The sequence below is a fragment of the Megascapheus bottae genome, chromosome 20 (assembly GCF_031878675.1).
Source record: "Megascapheus bottae isolate mThoBot1 chromosome 20, mThoBot2.hap1, whole genome shotgun sequence".
NCBI lineage: Eukaryota > Metazoa > Chordata > Mammalia > Rodentia > Geomyidae > Megascapheus > Megascapheus bottae.
In genome coordinates, this window is record NC_143528.1 from 43,800,362 (window position 1) to 43,823,892 (window position 23,531).

The window sequence follows — 23,531 nt, forward strand, 5'->3', positions numbered from 1 at the left end:
AAGTACAGTACTCAGAAAATCCTTCCAAATAGCAGTGGATTAGAAAATAAGACATATATGGCCTAGAAGAATAGAGTCCTACGGAGAAATAGGATTTTATATATCTGCTTAATATTTAAAAAAATCCTTCTAACTTATGCAGAAAGGTACATATCATCTAGTTTTCCAGCCCTGTGGACTATCTACTCTTATTATTATTTTTTTTTTTTTTTGCCAGTCCTGGGCTTGAGCTCAGGGCCTGAGCACTGTCCTTGGACTTTCTCGAGGCTAGAGCTCTACCACTTGAGCCTCAGCACCACTTCCGGCTTTTTTCTATGTATGTGGTACCGAAGAATCGAACCTGGGTCTTCATGCATGCTAGGCAAGCACTTTAACCACTAGGCCAAACTCCCGGCCCCCTATTCTTATTATTTTATTAAGTTAAACTGACATGAGACTTTGATGAATTTGGAATGTGAGGTTTTAATTTTTTTAAGTTTGTGAGGTGTTTTTGTTTTGTTTTGTTTTGTTTTTTATACTCAACAGTCTTCTTGTTCAGTGCCCTGCAATGTGGCAATGTGTAAAGACATAGGCACTGCTGCCAGGAGAATCTGCATTTGGTAAGGCACTAGTTTGGTACCACAGGGACTGTACAAAATTTGTCTATAACCAGTTGATAGAAGTAGAATTGAATTTATATGCAAACACATTTTCTTATAAAATTTATTCCCTTGGATCAAGCCTTGTAGGATATATTCTTAAAGATTTTCAATATTAAGCTGTTTTGTGAAAAATATAATGAAGCTTTATTTTCAATTAAGATTTGGCCCTTATAACTTACTGCAATCAGGTTTACGTCTTCATAAAAGTAGTTCATAAAATCTAACTGGTAGTTGTATCCCCTATCTCTGTAAGGATGTCTTTAAAGGAAGGTACAGTGTTGTCCTCCCTGTTTGTTCTCTCTTCTTGCTCAGAAATTCTTCACTTGAGTAGGTTCATACATTTGCAGCTTTCATAATATTAGGACTGGGTTGGTGTTTGGAAATATGTGGACCTTACACTTGGATGTCACATTGTGCCAGAGGCCTGCATGACTGAGTCAGGGCTGCCATTCATTCACCTGACACTGTCACACTCAGGCACTGAGGAGTGCTGTAGGAATTTCTGCGCTCAACCTTCCTCTAAGCCCATGTGAGGAAAGGCGGTTTGCATAGTTCTGGTCCCTTGGTCTTAACAGAAAAGTGTCAGCCTCAGGAAGATATCAAAGGGTTTCTGTGCAGGTAGCAGAAGGTCAGACCTTATGTCTCCTTGGCACCAGTTCTCTGGATCTGAGCGTCAGTATCAGCAGTAGTGGATCAACTAGGAACAGTGCTGGGTCTGCCCAGATCTGTGGATGGGCCCCTCAGGGTTAGTTTGTGCACTCTGTGGCTGAGGACTTTAGAAGTAGTAGACCTATCCTAAACCAGATCTGGAAGTCTCCCGATGTTATAAAGAGACTCCTCAGGAAGCCACGTGGAGTTGACAGGTGGTTTGGGGATATATCCTTCCCGTTGGTCATTTGCTCTGTCTTTATGAAAGTCGAGTGCTGTGTGACTTCCAGATCACCTTACTTAAGATTCTATTTTTTATGCCTTTGACACTTCTATTTCCTTTTAATTTCAATTTGCACATGCTTGTCTTTCAGGTCAAATTTATAACTTGTAGTATTAATGTGGGTTTTGTGTGAGATATGTGCCTGGTAGAACTTGAGGGCCCACATGGGAAACACAGAAAATTAGAACTTACTCACCATTTAGTCATATTTGTGACATCATATATGATGCGGAAGCTGTACTACATCACTGTCACACTATGCTTATGCCAAAGTTGCATTTTATTGGAATATTGCAAGGCTTATTGTAGGCCCAAAGGATAATATCGGTAAAACAACCATCTATGATTTATCTTTTTATCATTGTTTTATTTTATCTTTTGTTTGCTTTTTGTTTTTGCTTTGCAGACCATGCTAAAGTAATTTCAGCTTTCTTTAATTACTGGATCACACAAATCTTTCCTGAGAAAAACCAGTGAATAAAATTACTATATCTCTTTAAGAAGAGCTATATTTAACATGAAGATATAAAACATATGAAATAGACTGAGAGCTGATTCTTTGTACAAAGAAAATTAAGTTCCCAATATTTTCTGTGATGCTTAAATTCTGTAGAATGTAATACATTGTTTGTGTTTGTATATAATGGGTAAAAGGTCATTTTAATATTTAAATGAGAATCGGGTAAAATTTGAATATTTTTTATTTACTTTCAATTGTGTTTGTCTGCAATTACAATGGCAAACTTTATTTTTTTTATTTTTGTAAAATCAGAAACTGACATTCTGTTAAATAAACTAGATTGGAGTTGTTGTATATTTCTATAAAATTGAAAATCAACTTGTGACTAAAAAATGTTTGTTTTAAGAATGCCGTACTAGAAACCAAACACTGGGGGTTTATGCCTGTAATCCTAGCTATTCAGGAGGCTAAGTGCTGTCTGAGGATAGCTATTTGAAGCCAGCCTGGGCAGGAAAGTGCATGAGATTCTTATCTCCGAGTAAACATTAAAAATGCTGGAAGTGGACCTGTGATTCAAGTGGTATATAACCTTGAACAACAACAAAAAATCTCACTGACAGTGCCCAGGCCCTGAGTTCAAACCCCAGAACTGCGCACGCTTGCGTGTGTGTATGTACACACACACACACACACACACATATACACACACACAGCCCTGTTGGTATTAAAAAAAAAAGTCTAGTTTACATAGTTTTAAAATAGCTAACTTCATTTTTCTATTCTTTACATTGAAAATAATGTCAATAGCCTGTTTCCCTATTTTATCTTCCTTTTTGTCATGGAAGTAGTCAAGTTTTTAAAGGGTCAATCAGTGTTGATACTACATTCTAAGAGAACATTGGCTCTAGCTATATTCTGAATGTATCAAAATTTGATTATCAGATTATCAGGTATGTGATCCAAGGCTTGCTTTTTCATTCCCTTGGTTATAACTTTTGATGTACTAAAAATTTTAATTCCTATCAACTCAGTTTTTGGCTTACTTTGCTTGTGCTTCAAAGGTGCATCAGAAACTACTGCCAAACTTATTGTCCTAAAGTTTTTATCTTGTGTTTAATTCTAAGAGTTTCATGATTTTAATTCTGATGTTTGAGCATTAGTCCACTTAATTAACTTTTGTATATGGCATTATGTATCGGATGTCCAGATTCCCAACACTGCCGGGGCCTACAGGCAGCAAATTGGGATTCCTGAAATAGGGGGCAGGGACTGGAAAAAATAGAAGAGAGACAAACACATCGGGTCCGGGAGGTCTGCAGCCCAGGCAAAAACTGCAGCGCCCCGTTTATTCTCAACTCAAAGCTTATATCCCTTCTTGAGACCAGGGCACTGCCAGGTGTTACATCCAGATGGTTAATCAGGGAACTGTTGGGGGTTACATTCATATGGTAAATCTCAGATCAATTGAACAGGAGAAGGCCAAAAAACAATAAGACAATCAAGCAATTATCTGATGCAAATCAAAGTACAGTTTGATTCCACTCTTGCTCCCAACACAACACCATGGTTAAAGAGACTGTTCCTCCTTCAGTGAATACTGTGTTCCATGAACATGCATGTTTTGGGGTCTAGTTTCAACATAGGAGCAATGACATTAAGTGTTTGGCTTTTTGACCTTGGCTTATCTTCTTCAGGATGATGTTTCTCCAGTTCCATCCTTTTTCCTACAAATGGAATGATTTTATTTTTATTTACGGCTATTTTATACACCATATTTTTATCCATTCATCTTGAGTAACTCAGCTGCTTCCACTATTTGACTATTATGAATAATGCTTACTAACCATGGGCATGCAATTGTATTTCTTGTGTACATATTTACTCTGCTTTAAATATATTCAGTGTGTTCTAACAGAGACATATGGTAGGTCTTTTTTTAAACTTTTTTAGGACCCTCCATACTAATTTCTGTAGTGATTGCACTCATCTACATTCTCTCCAATAGAATATGAGAGTTCCTCCCCTCTACACATTTGACAGCATTTTTTATTGTTTGCTTTCTTGATGAATGCCATTCTGGCTGGAATAAGATGGTATCTTAGTGTAGCATTTCCCTTATGGCTAAGAATGTTGAACATTTCTTGATATATCTGTTAACCATTTGTATTTCTTCTTCTGAGAACTGTTTTCATGTTTGTTAATTAGATTTATCTTGCTATTTAATTTTTTTAATTCCTTGTATATTCTGGGTATTAATTCTTTATCTGTTGATAAAGATGTTCTCCCATTCTGTAGTTTGTCTCTACGTTCTAGTAATTATTTCTTTGCTATGCAGAAATTATTGAGTTTTGCTGTATAATTGTGTAGGTAGTTATTACAGCCTTTGACTTCTGAGCATCTCTCCTGGCAACTCTGGTGGCTCATGATTTAGAAGTCCTTAAACACCATAACTCTTTCCCAGCCTCCAAACCACCTGGTTGGGGCTCACTCCCAAAGCCGGTCTGGCTACAAGATAACTGTAGTCAGTTCAAGTAAGCTGAACACTGTATTCTGGGCTGTTTACCTGGAGTGAGTATCATGTTTTCTGAAACTTCCCTAGGGAATGAAGTAGTTGAATGAGTCTGCCATCCATGGAGGCCTGAGCTGGCCTGCCACCTATCAATGTAAATTATCTCCCTACCAGCAAAAGCTAGGTCTTTTGTAAACTCTGGAGAGAAGAATAGATGGTTTAGGACCAGGAACCCCTCTCTGAAGAGAGAATTGGCTGTCTTTGAAGGCTGTCAGCTGTCTGGAACCATGAAAAAAAAAAGAACATGGGCTGGGAGTTTGGCCTAGTGATAGAGTCCTTGCCTGGCGTGCATGAAGACCTGGGTTCAATTCCTTGGTCCCACGTACATAGAAAAAGAAAACAGGAAGTGGTGCTGAGGCTCAAGTGGTAGAGCTCTACCCTTGAGAAAGTCCAAAGACAGTAGCTCAAGCCCAGGACTGGCCAAAAAAAAAAAAAAAAAAAAAGGAATAAAACCTTTCTTGGCCTTATGCCCAGGCCCAGGGCTACCATGTTTCTGACTTCCAGTGTTCACAACTTTTGTTACTTTGTGACATTTTCATCAATTGTGAAGAAAAAAAATGCAGGGAAAGAAATGATACTAATAGGAGGCATGAAGTAAATAGAAATGTGTCATTTTTGAACTGTTCCCTTGAAAATCAAGACATCTTGATATTCTCCAGGTGGGTAGTAAAAGCCCTGGTCATGAAAGAGCCCTAGCCAACCCACAATGTTTTCATATTTCCTGAGTGAGCCTCTTGCTCAGAAGATAGCTGTAAGCCTTGGTTTCTTTGTTATCACCCCAAGAGCTGTCTTTACTTCCAGGATCCCTTGATCCCCAGAGTCTTCTCATCTCCGTGTCTCACCTCTAGAGCTCTGTCATCTTCGAGGCACCTCACTTCCAGGGCACCCCCCCCCCCCCCCCGCTTACTTACCTCAAAGTATTTTATCTCCATCAGACTCAGATGTGACTTGGATGTGCTGCCAGTCGATGTGTTCTAGAGAGGCTACTACATACCCTTCCTCACTGTATTCCTACGTCAGAATGAAAAAGCAACATCTAAAACCTATTTACATATTTCCTTAAATGTCTACTTAGGCAAAATTTAGTCTTCGTGAAATCTGAAGGTTTTTTGGTTGTTGTTTTGTTTTTTTCCTTGCTGTGTTAGAGTAACCTGAATAAATAGGGTTGCTCCAGGTAGGTAAAAATATTCAATTATTTTCCTTTATTAGTACATTTGAAATATAATGTCAAATGCATTTGAAGTTATTCTAGCTTGTAATATGGTAATACTAATTCAAGCCAGTGTGGAATTCTCCTAGTTAAATCTCATAATATTTGATGAAGGTCTTAATTAAGCATCTGCTAAAAAGTAATTGGGTTGTGATAATTTTTTATAATGACTTCCATTTTGAAGCAGCTAACGCCAAGCACTTGAAAGAAGATGTAATAGTTCCTCCTTTAAGTATATGTTAAACATCCATTAGGCTTCATGTTAGAGTTACTATGTGTTATAGATGGGGAAATTTTTAAATGGAGCAGCCTTATGGCAAGGAAGTCAGATTACGTATCTCACTTGGAATTCATAAAAGTGTCATCCACATCAAAATTCAAATTAGATCAAAGTTACATCTCATAAAGGAAGTCCTCATTATTCAAGTTGGATGATATTGAATTGGATAATAAAGAGGGCCAAAATTACTATAAACTACACTATAAAAGTCATAAATAGGGGCCGGGAGTTTGGCCTAGTGGTCATGTGCTTCCCAGCATGCACAAAGACCTGGGTTTGATTCCTCAGTACCACATAGAAAAAGCCAGAAATGTTGCTGTGGTTCAAGTAGAGTATTAGCTTTGAGAAAGCAGTACTTAGGCCCTAAGTTCAAGCCTCAGGACTGGCAACAACAACAACAAAAAAGGCATAAATATTCAAATTCAATCAGCTAACAGGCTCTCTGACCCTCTTGACGGCCTTGCCCCTGGGGCAGTCTGCCCTGGAGTTGGGACACAGTTGAGAAAATAAAACACTTTTGGGGCTACTGAGAACCTTCCATGGTGCTCAGAAAGCACACAAGCCTCAGGTTTCATTTTTTGTTTTTATATATTTTTATTTTTCAGTTGTGGGATTTGAATTTGGGGCATGGGTGCTGTCCGTAAGCTCTTTGGCTGAAGGCTAAAGCTCTGCAGGCTCCACCACTTTGAGCCACAGTGCCACTTCCACAAGCCTCTGGTTCCCAGGACAGACTTGGAAGCTGACTTCCTCCTTGTATAGGAGGGGTCCATAGGTAGACTTCCTGTCCTGTTCAAAAGGCAGACCTGTATCCTCCCGCTTCCCACCCGGCCTTGTGTTTGAGCAAGTTCATTAGGAGCCCATAAGATCCTGATAACAACCTTTGAGGTGTTTAAGACACCAGATTATTGTTGAGCAAAGAAAGGAGTCTAACATTTTTTTGGCCACCAGTGGTTATCTCTAGTGCATCTCCCCATCAAATGCTATTTTTTAAATTCATTTCCAGAATATTCCCAGAACTAATTATATCATTTTCTTCTCAGATTTTCCCATGAGGGGAGACATGGATGAGTTTGGGATGAGGCTGGAGAATGGACATGGCTCCAGGGTTCCAACAGTGTGCTCCTTCTAGGCCAGCAGCCACTTACCTGTACATAGGGTCCATTCAGACATGAAGGGACCTCAGCCCACTAGCCATTGAGAGAGGAGGGGATGGGCCTGCAGCCACCTGTACCCACTGCATTCTGCTTGGGAGGAGCTGAGCCTATGCATAAGGTCTTCTCTTAACGTGAAATGGTATTGTGATGTCAGACTGACTGAATATGTTGCTCACTTCACAGAGGTTCTAGGACCCTGGACTTACATTCCCCTCTTGGATTCTTTTACCCCAGAACACTCTGGGAATAACGATGAGACCCACGTCTGGGTCTCAGGATTAAGTAAAAATAGTGAGGAAAAGCTGTAGCATGTGTAGCTCTATAACAGCATTGGTTCTTTCTGCCACACAAATATTCATGGCTCCAGATGGAATGGGGACACATGTTTTCGTGCCCATGAAGGAAAACACATGCCTTGTGTCTGAGTGAAGGCCAGAGTGCCAAACCAATGTCAGGCAAGTAGACACAGCTCAGCCAGCATACTGGTGCTCCAGGTCCCTTCTTATATACCATTCCTTAGAATGCCCATCGTAGGCATGAATATTCCAGAATGAATATCAAAAGAATTTTGAGGAAGCACAGCATCCAAACAGATGAAAAGGGGGATCAAAGGGACAATATTGTAATCAAACAGCCGCTTTTATGTCAGGTACCCTAAAATGTCCATTGCATGTATGAACATAACAGTGTATCCAGAAAAATTCCCAACTATAGTGAAAAAGAGGAATAAGAGGACCATACTGTAGCAAAAGCATGGGCTTGCATATGTACAAGCATATAGCTTGATGGGCACCATACTGTGTACCTGGCCTGACAGTGGTGGCTGCAGCCTGAGGAGGGAGGGGCATGGCTTATGTTCTACATGATTGTTAAAGAGTGAATGGAGGTAGAAAGCTACAACTCCTGGATGGGTGCCTTTCTCCATGTGCAGTTAATCAAGCTTTATTATTGTACCATAATTGGAATAATGTTTGGAAGAAGATCTTGTAGAGTTGGAATGAGAGATCTTTAAAAAAAAAAATTAGGGTAGTAAGTGTTATCCTTCATGAAGCTAATGAAAGCCTTCCAGAGTTTTAATTGCATTGTGATTGTGACTTTGCTTCCCATCTGATTACTCAAGATTACTCCTTAAAGGCATTTGGGCATTTCCTTTTATTTTTTTTTATTTTGAAAATGATATCCTGTTGATGTGGTTTATATTACATTGAGAAGCATCCTGGACAGTGGACAGGGTGAAGTAATGCATGTCCAGGCAGTAATTACAGGTAGGTCCACACCAAGCTGAAGACTCTTCACAATAATTAAAGGAAATTTGCAAAAGGAGCTCTTGATTATTTTCCAAAATTTTACCCACCATTTTTGCAGTGTAAAATTAAGTAGTAGAGTAAAGGCTTGTCCCCTGGCATTCACATTTTTCAGGGTAAATGAATCGACACTGGCATGTTCAGAAGTCTGAGCCTTGCATGTGGCTCTGGCATGCTGATTTGGGTTGGGTCTCTGAGGGACAGAGTTCAGGCAAATCCATGCTTGATGGAAGTGTGAAACAAGCAGTGCTGGAGTGATTTGATGTGTCTTACATCTCTCTGCACATCCACTGACCTAGAGGAACTTGTTTTGAACTCTCAGTGGGAACAACGGATATTTAAGAAAAATACATTTCTATATTTTAAAATATGAACTGATTCAAGCTTCTGTTGGCTTGTCAAAATCAAATAGGAAAAATTTTAGTCCTACTGTACCCAAACTGGACAAAACTGCCATTTTGTCAACAGGGAATTGAAACCTGAGTTAAGGCCAAAGCTTGTGGTTGCTGACCTGACAGCAGTGGTTCTGCTCAAGTGGCTCACTACCTGGGCCCTTCCTGGAGGCAATGAGACCAAGTAATGCGTCACCCAGCGCCATACTCTGGAAGTTACAGGACCAAGTGCTGTGCCAGTCCTGTGTGGCATTCTGGAGACAACAGGACCAATATTGTGACAATCTCCCATGGCACTCTGGAGGTATGGGACCAAGTGCTGTGCCAGTCCTGCATGATACTCTGGAGGGAATAAGACCAAATGCGGTGCCAGTCCTGCATGGCACTCTCCAGCATCACACTGCCCTCTCATGATTATGTCACATCTCTCCTATACAGGTGAAAGCATAAAATACATGCCAGTGCAGAATAAAGCCTGGGGAGTAATAGCTTGGTGGAATTGAAAAGGGAGCCAAAAGATTCTGCAGGAAAGATGAATGTAAATCCCCTTTATAGTAAAATAGTATGAACATGTCTTCCTTGACTTTGCTAATTTTGCAGGGTCACAAGTAGGAAACACTATAAAGATTCCCACCTTCCTTCCCCTCCTGCACATGCAGGATTTGGGTATGTGTTTTTCTAAGACAGTTGACCTCGATGCAGGTAAAGGTGTCTTCAGATTGGCAAGCCCTCTGGCATGCCCTAACCCTTTAGTTTTTCCTGTTGCTCTGTAAGAGCCCAGCTGAAACAGAAGCTCTGAGAGACCCTAGGGTTAGTGCCTCAGGCCTGAAGAAGCTGAGACTTGTGAGTAAGTGACACCAGAGAAGAATTAGGAAATGAAAGGTTGAGTCAAAACATATTGCTATGTTTCTGGTTCTTGAAAAGGTGTGCTAAGAACCTCTTCCTCAAATCCTTAGCCTTGCCCTAACACTTTGTGTGTTTGATGCAAGTTGTTGGATCTCTCCACTGCTTCATCTGTGGGGTGGGGATGGCAGAGCTCTCCAGTGGGGTGACTGATGCTCATCAGATGCCCAGGGCCAGGGCTCTAGAGAAGCCAGCCATCCAGTGCTTCCCATTTTCCTAATGTAGGCTGTAGAAGTAAGAAACCCAGGTTGTTGTAACAGTATATACTGTTAATGCCAGCATTCAAGAAAAAAGAAAATAATTTAATTTTTTATTCATTTTTTTGTTGGTGGTGGGGCTTGAACTCTGAGCTTGGGCTCTGTTCCTAAGCTCTTCAGCTCAAGGTTAGTGCTCTCCCACTTGAGCCATGGTGCCTCTTCCAGGTTTCTGGTGGTTAATTGGAGATGAGCGTCTCACAGACTTTTGTGCCTAGGTTGGTTTTGAACCAAGATCCTCAGAGCTCAGCCTCTTTAGGTAGGATTACAGGCATGATCCACCGGTGCCTGGCTGAAAATAATTATTTTAAAGGAAGCACAAGGGAGAGAAGGAGGGAGAAAGAAAGTGAGGGTTGAAATTGGATAGCTAAGTTGAATAGCTGGAAAACAATAGAGGAACATTCAGTAGCCATTTTTGTTGTTGTTTATTTGCTTCTTTTCTTTTTCTGAGGTGGGGAAGGAGGAAAGAGCACAGTGAAAGGTACCAGGGTCTCAAACCGAGCTAGGGCAGGAAAACCTGTGAGATTCTTAATCTCCAATTAACCATCAAAAAGCCGTATGGGAATTTTATGGCTCAAGTGGTTGAATACTAGCCTTGAGTAGAAGTGGTTCTGCAATAGTGCCCAGGCCCCAAATTCAAGCCCCAGGACTGCCCTCGTACCCCACAAAAAATAAAGGATCTATTGCAAACAAGAGGTGGGGGAAGCAGCATTTCCTGGACACAGGTCTGGTGAGGGGTGTTCCCTAGAGATTTTGTGGTAGGTGCACCCTCCGTGGAAGTTTGTCAGTTTTAGATGAAAGCTACATGATCTCTAAAATCTTGGGTATTCCATTTGAAGCATCCGCTCTCGAGATCCATTCAGGGGCTCCATGCAGCCTTAGATCAAGATGCAAACAGGGCTCTTTTCTCCTGAATTCCCCTTTGGCCTGCAGAGACTGTCTCCTCCCTGTGGTCTGTATGGTCTTCCTCTGTTATCTCCTCCTCCTCTATACAGACACCAGCCCCAACTAAGTTAACCTTTTATCCCTCCAGTGCCTATCTTGTCCTAAGATGACTTCCTTTTGCCTCACATTCTGTTTAGTCCTGGGCTAACCCTTTCTCCTCATTGGATTACTCACATGGCTTCTCCTCTCAGGAGTATATGATCCCCTAGAGAAGTAACCCCAAAGCTTTGTCTCTGCCTTCCCTTTTTCCACCCTTCATTCATGCAGGAGAGTGCCTTCCATCCATGTCCTCCTTGTCACGTCTCTGTCACTTCCTGAAGCCACTCCTTTGCTCTGTGTTACATTCTATCTGTGTTTCTCTCCCCAGAATTCTGTCTCATCAAAGGAGTGAGGTGTTTTGTGCCTCTGTCCTGTGAGTGTACACAAGGCTCACCTTCCTGGGCTCCCTGAACCATGGCTGCAGGGACACCAGACTTGGCTTTCTCAAGTTTTTCTTCTTGATCTCCTTTGCAAATATCTTTCATCCTGCCTGCCCTAATAAATACTTTACCCTCTCAAAGTTCTGTGTCTATCCCTTACAAAAAGAACATTAATCCATTGTAGAAGAGAAGAAAATAGTGTTATATGTAAAGTGTTGAATATGGTGGAATCAAGGCTGTTCTTTTTGTGTGCAGGGAGTGAAACAGCACAGACCTGAAGCCAGAAATGCTGCTCCTCTGGTGGATGGGCATGACTCATGGCAAACACCTGGTTATAGAAAACTCACTGGGCAAACAGTTCTGAAGATGTGCTAGGTGGAAATACAAATCTCCCATTCTATATCTGCTGCGATCGTCTTCTAGGCATCCACCATGGTCCTACAGGGCATCAATTAGCACTGAATAATAAATGTAGACTTACCCTGGCAACCATCTTGTCTTCCAGACAAAGCTGAAGGTCCAACATTAGGGCAATTATATATCCCAACATGTCACTTCATAGGAACATACCTGAGTCCATTCATCTGGAAGTATGTGGTAGGAGGGCTCTCAGGTTTTGCCTGTCAAACTCATGGAGATACTAAAATAGAGGTTCCAGGGCCTGAGAGAGTGGACGGCAGGGTTTGACAGGTGGCAGAACTTCAGTCTGGAAGATGAGAAGGTAATAGAAGTGAGTAATGGTCACATTGATAAACACAATGCCACAAGTACTGTGCACTGAAGCATGACTGAGGTTATCTGAGGATGCAGAAGAATAGTAAGTTCCTTACACGGCTCTCAGTACAGGTTCCACTCCAAGTATATGTATTTCCCTGGCATGCCAAGCCATGTAATCAATTCTGCAGCAAACATCAGCTGGTGGCCTCTAATTCAATACAGGCAATTGTAGTCCCCAAAGGGTATGAGTTCAGGTACCAAGGCAGTCCCCACTTCAGGTCCTCTGCAGCTTGTAACCTAACAACTACTAACCAGGGTTCTTAGACTTCTTCACTGGGTTTGAGTAATCTGGGAGAGTGGCTCATGGAACTTGGGGAAACATGTTTTCTAGTTTATTATAAAGGATGCTTGAATGGTACAACTAAATAATGAAGATCGTAAGGGGTGGATCTGGAAGGTTCTTGAGTATGGTAACTTACATCTTCAGGCAGTAGTTGATGTTCTTGTTTGCCTCCTGGAAGTCTCCCATGCTGAGTGTCTTAATATTCCCAAGACCTCTGTCTTCAGGGGTTTTGTGGCTACATTATTGTGCAGGTATGACTGAAAGATGGAAATGTGAGGGCCAGGAGTTTGGCCTAGTGGTAGAGTGCTTGCCTAGCATGCACAAAGACCCAGGCTAGATTTCTTGGTACTACATACATAGAAAAAGCTGGAAGTGGTGCTGTGGCTCAAGTGGTAGAGCTCTAGCCTTGAGAAAGCCTATGGATAGGCTTGAACTCAGGGCCTGAGTTCAAGTCCTGGGCCTGGCAAAAGAGAGAGACAGAGACAGGGGGGAGAGAGATGGAAAGGTGATTGTACAAAGGTGATTCACAGCCATGTGGAAAAGTGATTGTACATAAAGGGTGCGACCTACAACCAATGGACTGACCCAGTGAGGCCTGTCTGTCCAGATTCTTGGCTTCTCTGTGTTACATTCCTTCCTCCTGGGTATGGGGCAGGAGCCTTCTGAAATGGTGTCTTGTGATCTGCAATCAGACAAGGAAAATCAGAAAAAAGTTTTAATGGCTAGTTCCAAGATAGAAAGGTTAGGGAAGTGTGGAGTATGGAGTAAGTTTTTCCTTTCTGTGACCTGCACTGGGAAAAAACATTCTAGTTTATATACCTGCCTTGGGAAGAGAAAGAAGGTCAAAGAGAGAGACTGCTTTCTGAAGTTGCTCTAGAGGCCTAACACGCTGAACTTTAGCACAAAACACTGCCTGTCACCTTTCTTACTCTGAAGCTGTTTCCAAAAACAAGGACAAAAGACACATTCTTTAACAAAAGATAGGCTTATTATTCTAGTTATTTAGTAATAACAAGAGATTTGGGAATTATTAGCAGAATCTGGGGACAAAACTTCAAATAGATAGATAGATAGATAGATAGATAGATAGATAGATAGATATCACAGTATGACAGTAAATTTTGAGTTAAATGCATTGTATAGTCTTAACGTTGAATCCTTCCTAACTTCATGTGTTGAGCCCTAATCCTCAGAGCCTTCGGGAGATGATTAGGAATTCATATGGTGGAGTCACATGATGGGATCCTAAAAGTTCCAGTACCCTCCCACCACTGTGTTCCTGTAAGAAAAGAGGACACACACTTCCCCAGACAGGAGCCCACTGGTCCCTTGATCTTGGATTGCCACTCCAGAATTTCTGTCATCTGCCAGCCACCTAATGTGTGGTATTTTGTTATAGTAGTCCTGTATAGACTAAGACATGTATTTTACTATAATAAAAATAAATTTTCCAGGCATCAGTGGCTCATCCCTGTAATCCTTTAAGAGGCTGAAATATGAGGATAATGGTTCAGAGCCAGCCTAGGTCAGAACATCTTAAAGACTCTTATCCCCAATAAACACATAGACACTACACACACACACACACACACACACACACACACACACACACACACACACACACCCCTACCAAGAGCCAAAGTGGAGCTGTGGCTCGGGTGGTTTTGAGCACAAAAGCTTAGGGACACTGTCTAGGCCAGAGTTTAAGCTAAGTAAATAAATGCATCAAGAAAGTAAAGGATAGAGAACAGTATAACATGCTATGTAACTCAAGCACTGTAGACATCTTAGCTGAGAGTTGACCCACTGGCGACTTTCCACTAATAGCACTGGTAAATTTGGAATTAGCAACTTACCTGTATTCCTTGTCCTTGCCCCAGTAACTCAAGGCCATTACTTCATCCAAGGATTAGTTGTCAACACATGCTTTGTTCTCAGTGGCTCCATTGTTGCTTATCAGTGCTCCTGACACCAGCAAAGCTTCTCCACCTGAGAAGTGGCTATCTCTGGCCACAGACTCTGAGCCCCTGTTCACTGCAAGGGACAGAAGGGAGGAGCTGATAGAGCAGCTACGGGGCCACCATGACTTCTGTGGATGTCCAAAGACATACCCAGAGCCATTTCTGTTACTCAATGCTGCTCCAAACCAAGGCCTGGTTGTTTCTGCAATCTATTGAGAGAATGGAAGACAAGCCAAAGATAGGGAAAACACCTTAGTAGAACACATACCTCTGGAAAGATAGTGTGCAAATTATACAAAGAACTGTCAATAAGAAAACGATTGAGGTAAAAATTGACCAAGGGGGCTGGAAATGTGGCTTAGCTGTACAGTGCTTGTCTGACATGTATGAAGCCCTGGGTACAGTTCCTTGTTATAACAGAAAAAGCCCAAAGTGGACCTGTGGCTCAAGTGGTAGAATGCTAGCCTACAGTTCCCAGACCCTGAGTTCAAGCCCCAGGACTGACAAAAAAAAAAAAAAGGAGGAGGCCAAAGGCATTAATAGACACTTACCTAAAGAAGACACACAGATAGCAAGTAAGCATATGGAAAGATATCTAAAGAATTGCAGATTAAGCAATAAGATACTACTACACCCTTATTGGAATGGCCTAACCAAGAATCCTGACAAAATCAAATGTTGATGGGGTAGCAGGACAACAGGAACTCTGTTTTTGCTGTGGAAATGTACAAAATGGTAGCCCAAGTTTTACATTTGTAAGAAAAGCAAGAATATTCTTTACCAAACAGTTGAAAACTGCACACACACACACACACACATACACACATACACACACACATATACCTTATTCATAATTGCAAAACTTGAAAGATACCCTTCAGTCGGTGAATAGATAAGTAAACTGGTCAGTATAGACAGCAAAATATTATTCCACACTGAAAAGCAATGAGTTGGTGGCCTACAGGCAAAGGACTGCTCACCCAAACTGCTGTAAGCTATTACAGTAGAGAATTCTGGGTTTTGCCAGCATTTGCAGTCTAGGGTCCAATCATAGTTACATGCTAGCAAATCAGACTAGGAAGAAGAATAGTATCTTTTGAATGGCAGCTCTTAAGCACATGAACAGCATTGATATACATCGTGTCTTCATAGGAAAACTCTCAGAAGCTTATTAAACCAATAGAGACATTTATTATTAATATGATCACCTGAAACACAAAGCTGTCCTTTGTAATTATTGCTAAGCATACTGGAGAATACAGAAATCAGACAACAGGTATGGAAACAAGAAACAGGCTCTTCATAGGACCTCCTACTTGGCCGGGAGCATAGCCTAGTGATAGAGTGCTCGCCTAGCATGCACAAAAACCTTGGTTCGATTCTTCGGTACCACATACTCAAAAAGACACAAATTGAGCTGTGGCTCAAGTGGCTGAGCCCTAGCCTTGAGCAAAGTATCCAAGGACAGTGTCCAGGCCCTGAGTGCAAGCCCCAGGACTGCCAAAAATAAGAAAAAGGAAACCCTCCTGAAGAAACAATGGTGCTATATGTGAGACACTATTAAGCACAATCAGCACAAGAGTATTTTTGAATTAGACGAGGAGATAGATGTCCATGAAAATGCACAGAGGAAATTATGTACATGCCACTAAATGAAAGTAGCCAATCTGAAAAGGCAGCACACTGCATGGTTCTAGGAAGAGGCCAGTGGTTACCAGGAACTGGAGACTTCGGAACAGGGGCAGTGGGGAGGAAGGATGAGCAGGTAGAGCAGAGGACTTTCTGGTGGCAAAACTATTCTATGTGATTCCTAATAGTGGGTGCACATCATTATACTTTTTGCAAAACCTATAGAAAGTGTAGCACCATGAGAAAGTTACCCATACGTAAACCAAGACTTTAGTAATAATGGTAATAATGATATATCAACACTGGATCATCAATTACACGAATGCAAGAAGTAAACAACAGGAAACCAGGAGGAAACAAGGTGTATGGGAACTATGTCTATGCCATTTTTCTAAAACCAAACTGTTTACGGAAACCTTTTCTGAGAAATAAAAGCTATTATGTTTTAAATATACAAAAATATTGCATATGTTGAGTCTAGTCTCAGTTACACATATAAATATTTGAAAAAAATCTGAACTTATCTCTGCTAATAGATTATTTTGATTTTATTCTTTGTTTTACCACATTTATTTTATGCCATAAGAATATACTTATTTAATCATTAATAAGTATAAAAGTGATCCTTTTGTTTAATAAATTACAGTCTTTCAAGTGTGACTTGTATTTTGGGGACCTAAGGGTTGGTATTTGAAATGGTTACTGTCTCAGAACATCCAGGGATTGGGTTTTCTGTTATTAGGTAGAATACCAAGGACACAGTCCCTAGGAGCAATAGAAAAATGAGGACAGATGTTGGACAGAGCAAAAGTTATAAGGGATGTGAGAAAGTACATTGCAGCTATTTACATTGCACTGTCTAGTAATACCTAAGGTGAAATCAGCAATCAGAGCACACTTCAGGCACAGGTATAGGGAATGGAGACCACATCCCCTGCCTGCTTGTTTGTTCATACTCTGCATGGTGCAAAATTCCACATGTTCTTGTAGTTTCTGCCAGTCAGAGCTTTATGAGGTGAAGTAGTTTCTGTTGTTTATAAATGCTCCAGGTACAGTAGGAGGTTTAGTCAACTGCTAACTTTTTTGTTTTGCTTTGGGCTGTGTGTGTGTGTGTGTGTGTGTGTGTGTGTGTGTGTGTGTGTTGAGTGCCTCTAGTAGAGCCTAAATTCAGGGCCTTGTGCTTTTATTCAACTTTTGGACCATGGCTGGCATTTGAACTATGACTCCAGTTCCGGCTTTTTGATGGTTAGAGAGATAAGGGTCTCTACATTTTATCTGCTCAGGCTGGCTTTGAGCCCAAATCCTCATATCTCAGTTTCCTGAATAGCTAGTAGTATGCAGAGGCAAGCATGAGCTACCAGTACATGGCTATTATGTCCTTTGGTTTCCCTAAATGACAGCCTTTCTTTCAGAAATATGATTTATAGGCAGAATAGATAATGCTATGTACTTCTAAAGACTGATTTTCCTATGTAGCCATGGATTAATTGTGCTAAGCAGGGCTCTGGTCTTTAGGCAGATAAATCTCAGAGTGATCTCGAGCCATGTATGATCTAAGAGGCTTATGTCATCTGGTCTTCAAGACTGAGGAATAACTGGAGCCCAAGGGTCTGGATATCTCAATGAATACTACAGGGGAAATCCCTGGCTCTGCCAAACCACTGGCTTTGTGACCTTGAGTACAGCCATGCCCTCCAGGAGCCCTACGAAAATTGAGGAGTTGCCTGTCTGAGTGGTTTTTAGATAGGTGTTTTGACCATAGAGACCTATGTTTAAAAGAATTTAATTGTCCAAAAAACTAGCCAAACAGATTAAAGAGGAGTCCCTGTGCTTTGGGTGGTGGTGGTATGATCCCTGAAGTCTGGCGCCCTGCTGCCACAGAGCAGCTTGGATACTTAATTATCATGTGGTGTCTAGATCTCCCTTTAGTTGTGGCATGGTGAGGAGAGAATCTTGTCCTCAGCTAGCCCAGCTTCAACATCTTGCCATCTACGCATAACCTTAAGAAGTTTCTTTCTTCATATTTACTAGATCCTGAAACAGCTTAGATCTGGATAATGGAGACGAAATGGAAATACAGGGCTTAAGAGAATGTTGCTTCCTTACGTTGTTCTAAGGTCCTAGGTTGTCTGTAGATCTAGTTGTTACAAGATAAACAAATAGAAAATTATTTTATCTATACAACCTTGATGTCCCACAAAGATTTGAGACTTGGAGAAATAGAGGGATGACATGTCTATGTTCAGAGCTACTTCCATCCACAGGGCAGTAGTTTGGTACACATGAATGCTCTTTACAAAAAGGAAAACTTGTACTTTATTGAATGGTTGAGATGAAGAGTTTATTCTTCATTAGTTGGTTCTCAAGTTCTTGTAACTCAACATAATCAATACACTAAAGTAGCAAGTTTTGAGTCCCTATATGTCAAAGTAGATGTAATTGATTATGTTCAGCTACTAACATTGGGCAGAGACTTCAGCTCTTGCCCTGCCACTTGCTGTGCAGAAAGAAATGATGGTGGCACAACTTGCCAAACTTACAGAGGTGAGGAAAGATTCACATCAAATAGATTTACAACTCCATTTGGATCAAAACTTGTCAAACATCAGCTGAGTTGGCCTGAGCTGGGCCCAGAGCAGAGCACAGTGATCACCAAGTGTGCTTGAAGCCTGATGTGATGGCCATAATAAAGTTGTGTGCATAGTGAGCACTGTCTTCATTTGCAAATAAGAATCAGAATGCAAATAACTATCTCATGAATTTAACGTGAAATCTCCTAAAGTAGAGAGGAAAAATCAGGAACTCATGTAAAATTACTTCCAGGGAAGAGATAGATAGTACACAGAAAAACAAAAACAAGTGTTCTGGGATATGGCTCAAGGCTCTGGATTTGATTCCAGAACTTGGAAAAAAATAAGAAAATAAAAATATTTATAGTCCTTGAAAGATGATTATCACTCCCATCAGACTTAATAGTTAAGTGTTTGTAATGGGGAGGGGGGAAGGGCAGTTCTGCTTCTGTCCTTAAAAATCAATCTGTAGGACTTTCACTCATGGGAAGATGAAACAGACATGCTTTTCACTGTTCCTAACATAAGTTCAAGTAAAAGCCCTATATAGTATGTGTAAAAGAAACAAAAGAAGGAAAGATAGAGAGAATCCTAAGTGAGTAGATGGCTAATTCAAACCTGAGCTCCCCTGTGCCTCTGCCTGGACATAGCCCAGACTTCTTGCTAAGGAAGCCAGGAGCCTGCTGCATGCTAGGTACAGGCAACAACTGCCTCAACAAAAGACTCCTCATTCAGCCCATGGCTGGGGAAGTGAAGCTAAGAATAAGACACACGTCTCTGAACAGATATGGCCCTAACAGCCTACTTTACCCCAACAGTGCCTCATAAGAAACCTGAGAGCATGAGGGCTTCCTGGCTGCTCCTTGCTCCTCTGTCCTGATGAAAAGACACCCCAGCCTCTCTCACAACCTGGGGTTGTGACAGTGGGGGCATTAATTTCTCCTGTCTCTCCTCCAAGTGCTACTGCACTTGCTTGTTATCACCCCTTTTAATATTTTTCTTAAGAAGATTATGCCTTCTCTGCTGCTGGTTTGCCCATGTCACGTATTTCCTGCCAGGATGCTGACGGATGAATCTGTCTTCCTGCTCCTCCTTGTGGCCCCTAGATGACCTGGGAGACCAAGGCTCTGAAAGTTTCTTAGAGGTATTTGGGGGTCACTTACAGAGATTCAGACAACCTGATTCCTTCATGGGAGTCTCAAATGCAAATGTTTGTAGGTGTTTCCTAGTCCAGAAATGGCCAGTCAGATTCTCTGGCCTCCTGCCTGTCCTTCAGAGAGCTGAGTGGAAGATTACAAGCCTTACCCTTCATAGTGGTATACACTTCTCTGGCAGCTGGCCCCTCCAGCCACTGCCCTGCTTCCCAGGGTCTGGAACTTTACAGGGGGGCAAACCCAGCCAGCTGGACCAGGGTATCCAAGGAATTCTTGCAGTCCTCTCCAGGCAGCTAATGCCTTGTTGCACTTAATCACAGCTCCCACCAAAGGTGTGTGACTCCTGTACCCTGCCCTAGCTCAATCTCTCTACAGACTTGCATCTCCTCTGAGTTTGGTTTCTTTTATTTTCATTTTGTTTTTATACTTTCTTGTGTAATGACTTTGATAGAGGGAGGGGTCAAAATAAAAAGCCTCCATCCCCTAACCTAAGAGTTCCTTTCTTTGATGCAAGGTGTTGTTGGTCATCAGAACAGCTGAGACCTAGACACCACAGAGATATCAAATGTGCTGGTCTACAGCTCACAATGCTCCACACAAAATGGATCTACCCACCTGGCGCTTAGAGGGGAGAAGAGCACCACAAGTATAAGCATATCTGACTTCTCATCATTTAGAGCAAGAATAAAAGTTCTTATGATTTTGCCAGGTACTGGTGGCTCATGCCTATAACCCTACTTACTCAGGAGGCTGAGATCTAAGGGTTATTGTTCAAAGCCAGTCCCAGCAGTAAGGTCTGTGAGACTCCTGTCTTCAATTAACTACCAAAAGCTAGAAGTGGACTTTAACTCAAATGACAGAGGGCAAACCTTGATGAGGGGCGGAGAGGGAAAGGAAGCTCGGGGACAGTACCCAGGCCCTGAGTTCAAGCCCTAGGATAAGCACAAAAAATAATCATGCTTTCATTGTCTTGTAACTTAAATAAATTTTGTTTTGGGAATGTGGCAAGGTAAAGTTTGCAGAGCCTTACTCTTTCAACTATAGTTCTCCTGATCCATCTTTGTCAGGTAAGATGTGGAAACAGTGCAGGTAAATGACCAAGGGTCCTTTTCAGTATCTGCACATTGCCTACATGATCCATGACACCTTGAAGTTTTTGACAGAGTTCTTGATGGCTATAGCATTGAAGTCTTCTCCAGAGAAGATATTCATACCAAAATTTATCAGTGAGTTCATAGCTGAAACATACAGAAGACCTGCCAGGGAGAAGAAAGCAGGCAAGCTTAGTGAACATGTATGTGGCACAGAAGCTTCCTTCAGGAAATGAGGACCCAAAGAGGTGAGGTCATCCCTGTCACATATACTGCCAAGCAATGTCTTCATCTGCCCTGCTTTCAGCAAGATTTCCAACCATCAGTCTGCCCCTAGAGTCCGCTGTGTCTCTGGATCCCCAAAGTCCCCATCCCCAGCTTTAACATGGGTCATTCGCATACATATTCAATAATGATGGTGCCATGACTAGATAGGAAGTGTGCATCACTGAGCCTGTTTGGCATATGCAAGGCTCAGGAGAAAAAAGGAAAGAGAATCCCAGTGAAACAGATGCTGAGGACGGTGGCTCAAAGCCAGCCTGGGCAGGAAATTCCATGAGTGTATTATTTCCACTTAACCTCCATAAAGCTGGAAGTGGATCTATAGCTCAAGCAGTAGAACGCTGACTTTTAGCAAAAAAGTGCAGGGATAGCTCCCAGGCCCTTAGTCCAAGCCCCAGGAGTGGCAAAAATATTTTTCTTAAAAAGATGCTGATGATTGGGCTCTACTAGCAGAGATCTGCAATAGAGCAAAATCTTGATACATAAGGCCATATAATGTGAAGCTAATTGAAAGGACCTCCAGGATATTGAAACAAAAGCCATATAATGAATGATTGTTGTCCTTAATGTACTATGTTGTCTCTCATCTCCTTTGCTGTCCCTTGGTTATCTCATATTGTTATAGTATCTCACTTTGTTATCTGATACATTGAATTTATTTGTATTTAGATATTTGAAATTTGATAGGGAAGGGGGGAAAACCAAGACGGGTGGAGGGTGCGGGGGGGGGGAGGGAAATGGGTACCAAGACATGTGAAAGGGTATCAATGTATGTGAATTAATGCACCTTCTATCTGGCAAATATCATGTAACCTTTTTACTAATTACAATAAAAAAATTTAAAAAAAGATGCTGATGACCCTCAACACCCAGCTTAGATACATGGTCTACTTCCATGCCGTCCTCCCTACCTCTAGTGCATGCACCTTTCTGTGGATTTTCCATTCATCACCTTACCTCTCCGGCTTTAAAACCCAACTTGCCCTCACTGTGCTTGGGTTCAGTCCCCTCTCTCCTTCTGAGGATTCATTGCAGTAGTCCTTATATATGTCCTCAAATGATCCTTACTGTTTTAATAAGTGCCTTTAAGGTTCCCACCTGTAATCCTAGCTACTCAGGAGGCTGAGATCTGAGGATCATGGTTCAAAGCCAGTCCAGGCAGAAAAGTCTCTGTGAGACTCTTATCTCCAAGAAACTACTCAAAAAAGCCAGAAATGGCACTGTGACTCAAGTAGTAGAGCACTAGCCTTTAGCATAAGGAGGCTCAGGGGCAGTGCCAAGACCCAAAAGACAGCCCTGGGATTGGAAAAAAAAAAGTGCCTTTAATGATAATTTTTAAAGATGAATAAATATTACACTTGTCAAATAAGATTCTGGAAATTATCCATTTGAGAGACCAGACAGAAAGAAGCTTTAAAATAGCTTTTGCTGAGAAAGGAAATGTGTATTTACTGTTCTTGTTAATATTATTATAATCATATAATTTCCTGGGGTGGAAGTGGTAAATAAAAAGGAGGCCTTGAACATGGGTGGACAAAAGGAGACTGGATACAGCAGGGATTTTCCAGCCTTTAAGGTGAGTCCTGGAGAGGCCCCCAAAGCTGTAGAGTGTGAGGAGTGAATGTTGTTCGAGCAAGGATCAAGCTGAATCTAGATGTCCTGAATGTTGAGCTTCTGACACCAGAAGTGTCACATGATGCAGACCTTCCTGCTATTGGTCACAAGCTGTCTATTGGTATGCTACAGGTAATGGAGGTTTCATATAAAAAATTAAAAATGGAGGCATGAAGAAGATGAGTAACTCTTCCAGTGCAACACAGAAGACTCACATTATATCTATGCTGACAATACATCTATCCGTGGCCTTATGAGATGAACGTTTCTGAAGATGTGGTATGTATTTTAAAGATAGTGGAGAGGCTTTAAATTCTATTATAACAACATTACAGATTGTGAGCCAAAATTATGGGTTATTTTAGGTCCTTTAATAGCAATTGGCCTTGACTTTTTTTAAAGACCTAACATTCTAGTGACTATGAAGTAAAGTTCACTGAGCTTGGCAGATCTCTATCCTTTACTAGCCCTAACACTTGGAATTCTGACATCTAAACCCTTAGGTTTTCTAATCTCTCAATAGTGTAACTGACTTTCTTTTGTTCTGTGACTATAGAAATTCCTGTCACTTTTTCCAACAGGGAACACATATTTCAGAGCAAGCTCCACTGTTGCCCTGCCGTTATTACTCTGAATAAGCTATCTTTTTACTTCACTTTATTGTTTTATGTCCATGGATCATCAATTTACTGCTTGAGACTAAGAGAT

At 41.4% G+C, this 23,531-nt stretch overlaps 1 protein-coding gene and 1 long non-coding RNA gene across 4 annotated transcripts in view; one reads left to right on the forward strand and one right to left on the reverse strand.

The window, feature by feature from the left end:
• The window catches only part of Erich1 (glutamate rich 1), a 61,550-nt gene extending 38,513 nt beyond the window's left edge, over window positions 1-23,037 (forward strand). Inside the window, exon 6 of one of the 3 annotated variants that reach the window (XM_090353715.1) lies at window positions 22,956-23,037. In XM_090353715.1, coding sequence (XP_090209841.1) covers window positions 22,956-22,975 — 20 coding nt within the window. In that variant the 3' untranslated portion in view covers window positions 22,976-23,037. Of the gene's footprint in view, window positions 1-1,978; window positions 2,964-7,131; window positions 7,527-22,955 lie in introns of those variants that run through there. The other 2 variants (XM_090353713.1, XM_090353714.1) reach the window with 2 other exon arrangements.
• LOC150049521 (uncharacterized) lies at window positions 3,337-7,342 on the reverse strand. The gene is made up of 3 exons (XR_016538957.1): window positions 7,237-7,342; window positions 5,513-5,612; window positions 3,337-3,756 (listed from the first exon to the last, which is right to left on the reverse strand). It is a non-coding gene; the product is annotated as an uncharacterized LOC150049521 (long non-coding RNA).
• Window positions 23,038-23,531: the final 494 nt, after the last annotated feature.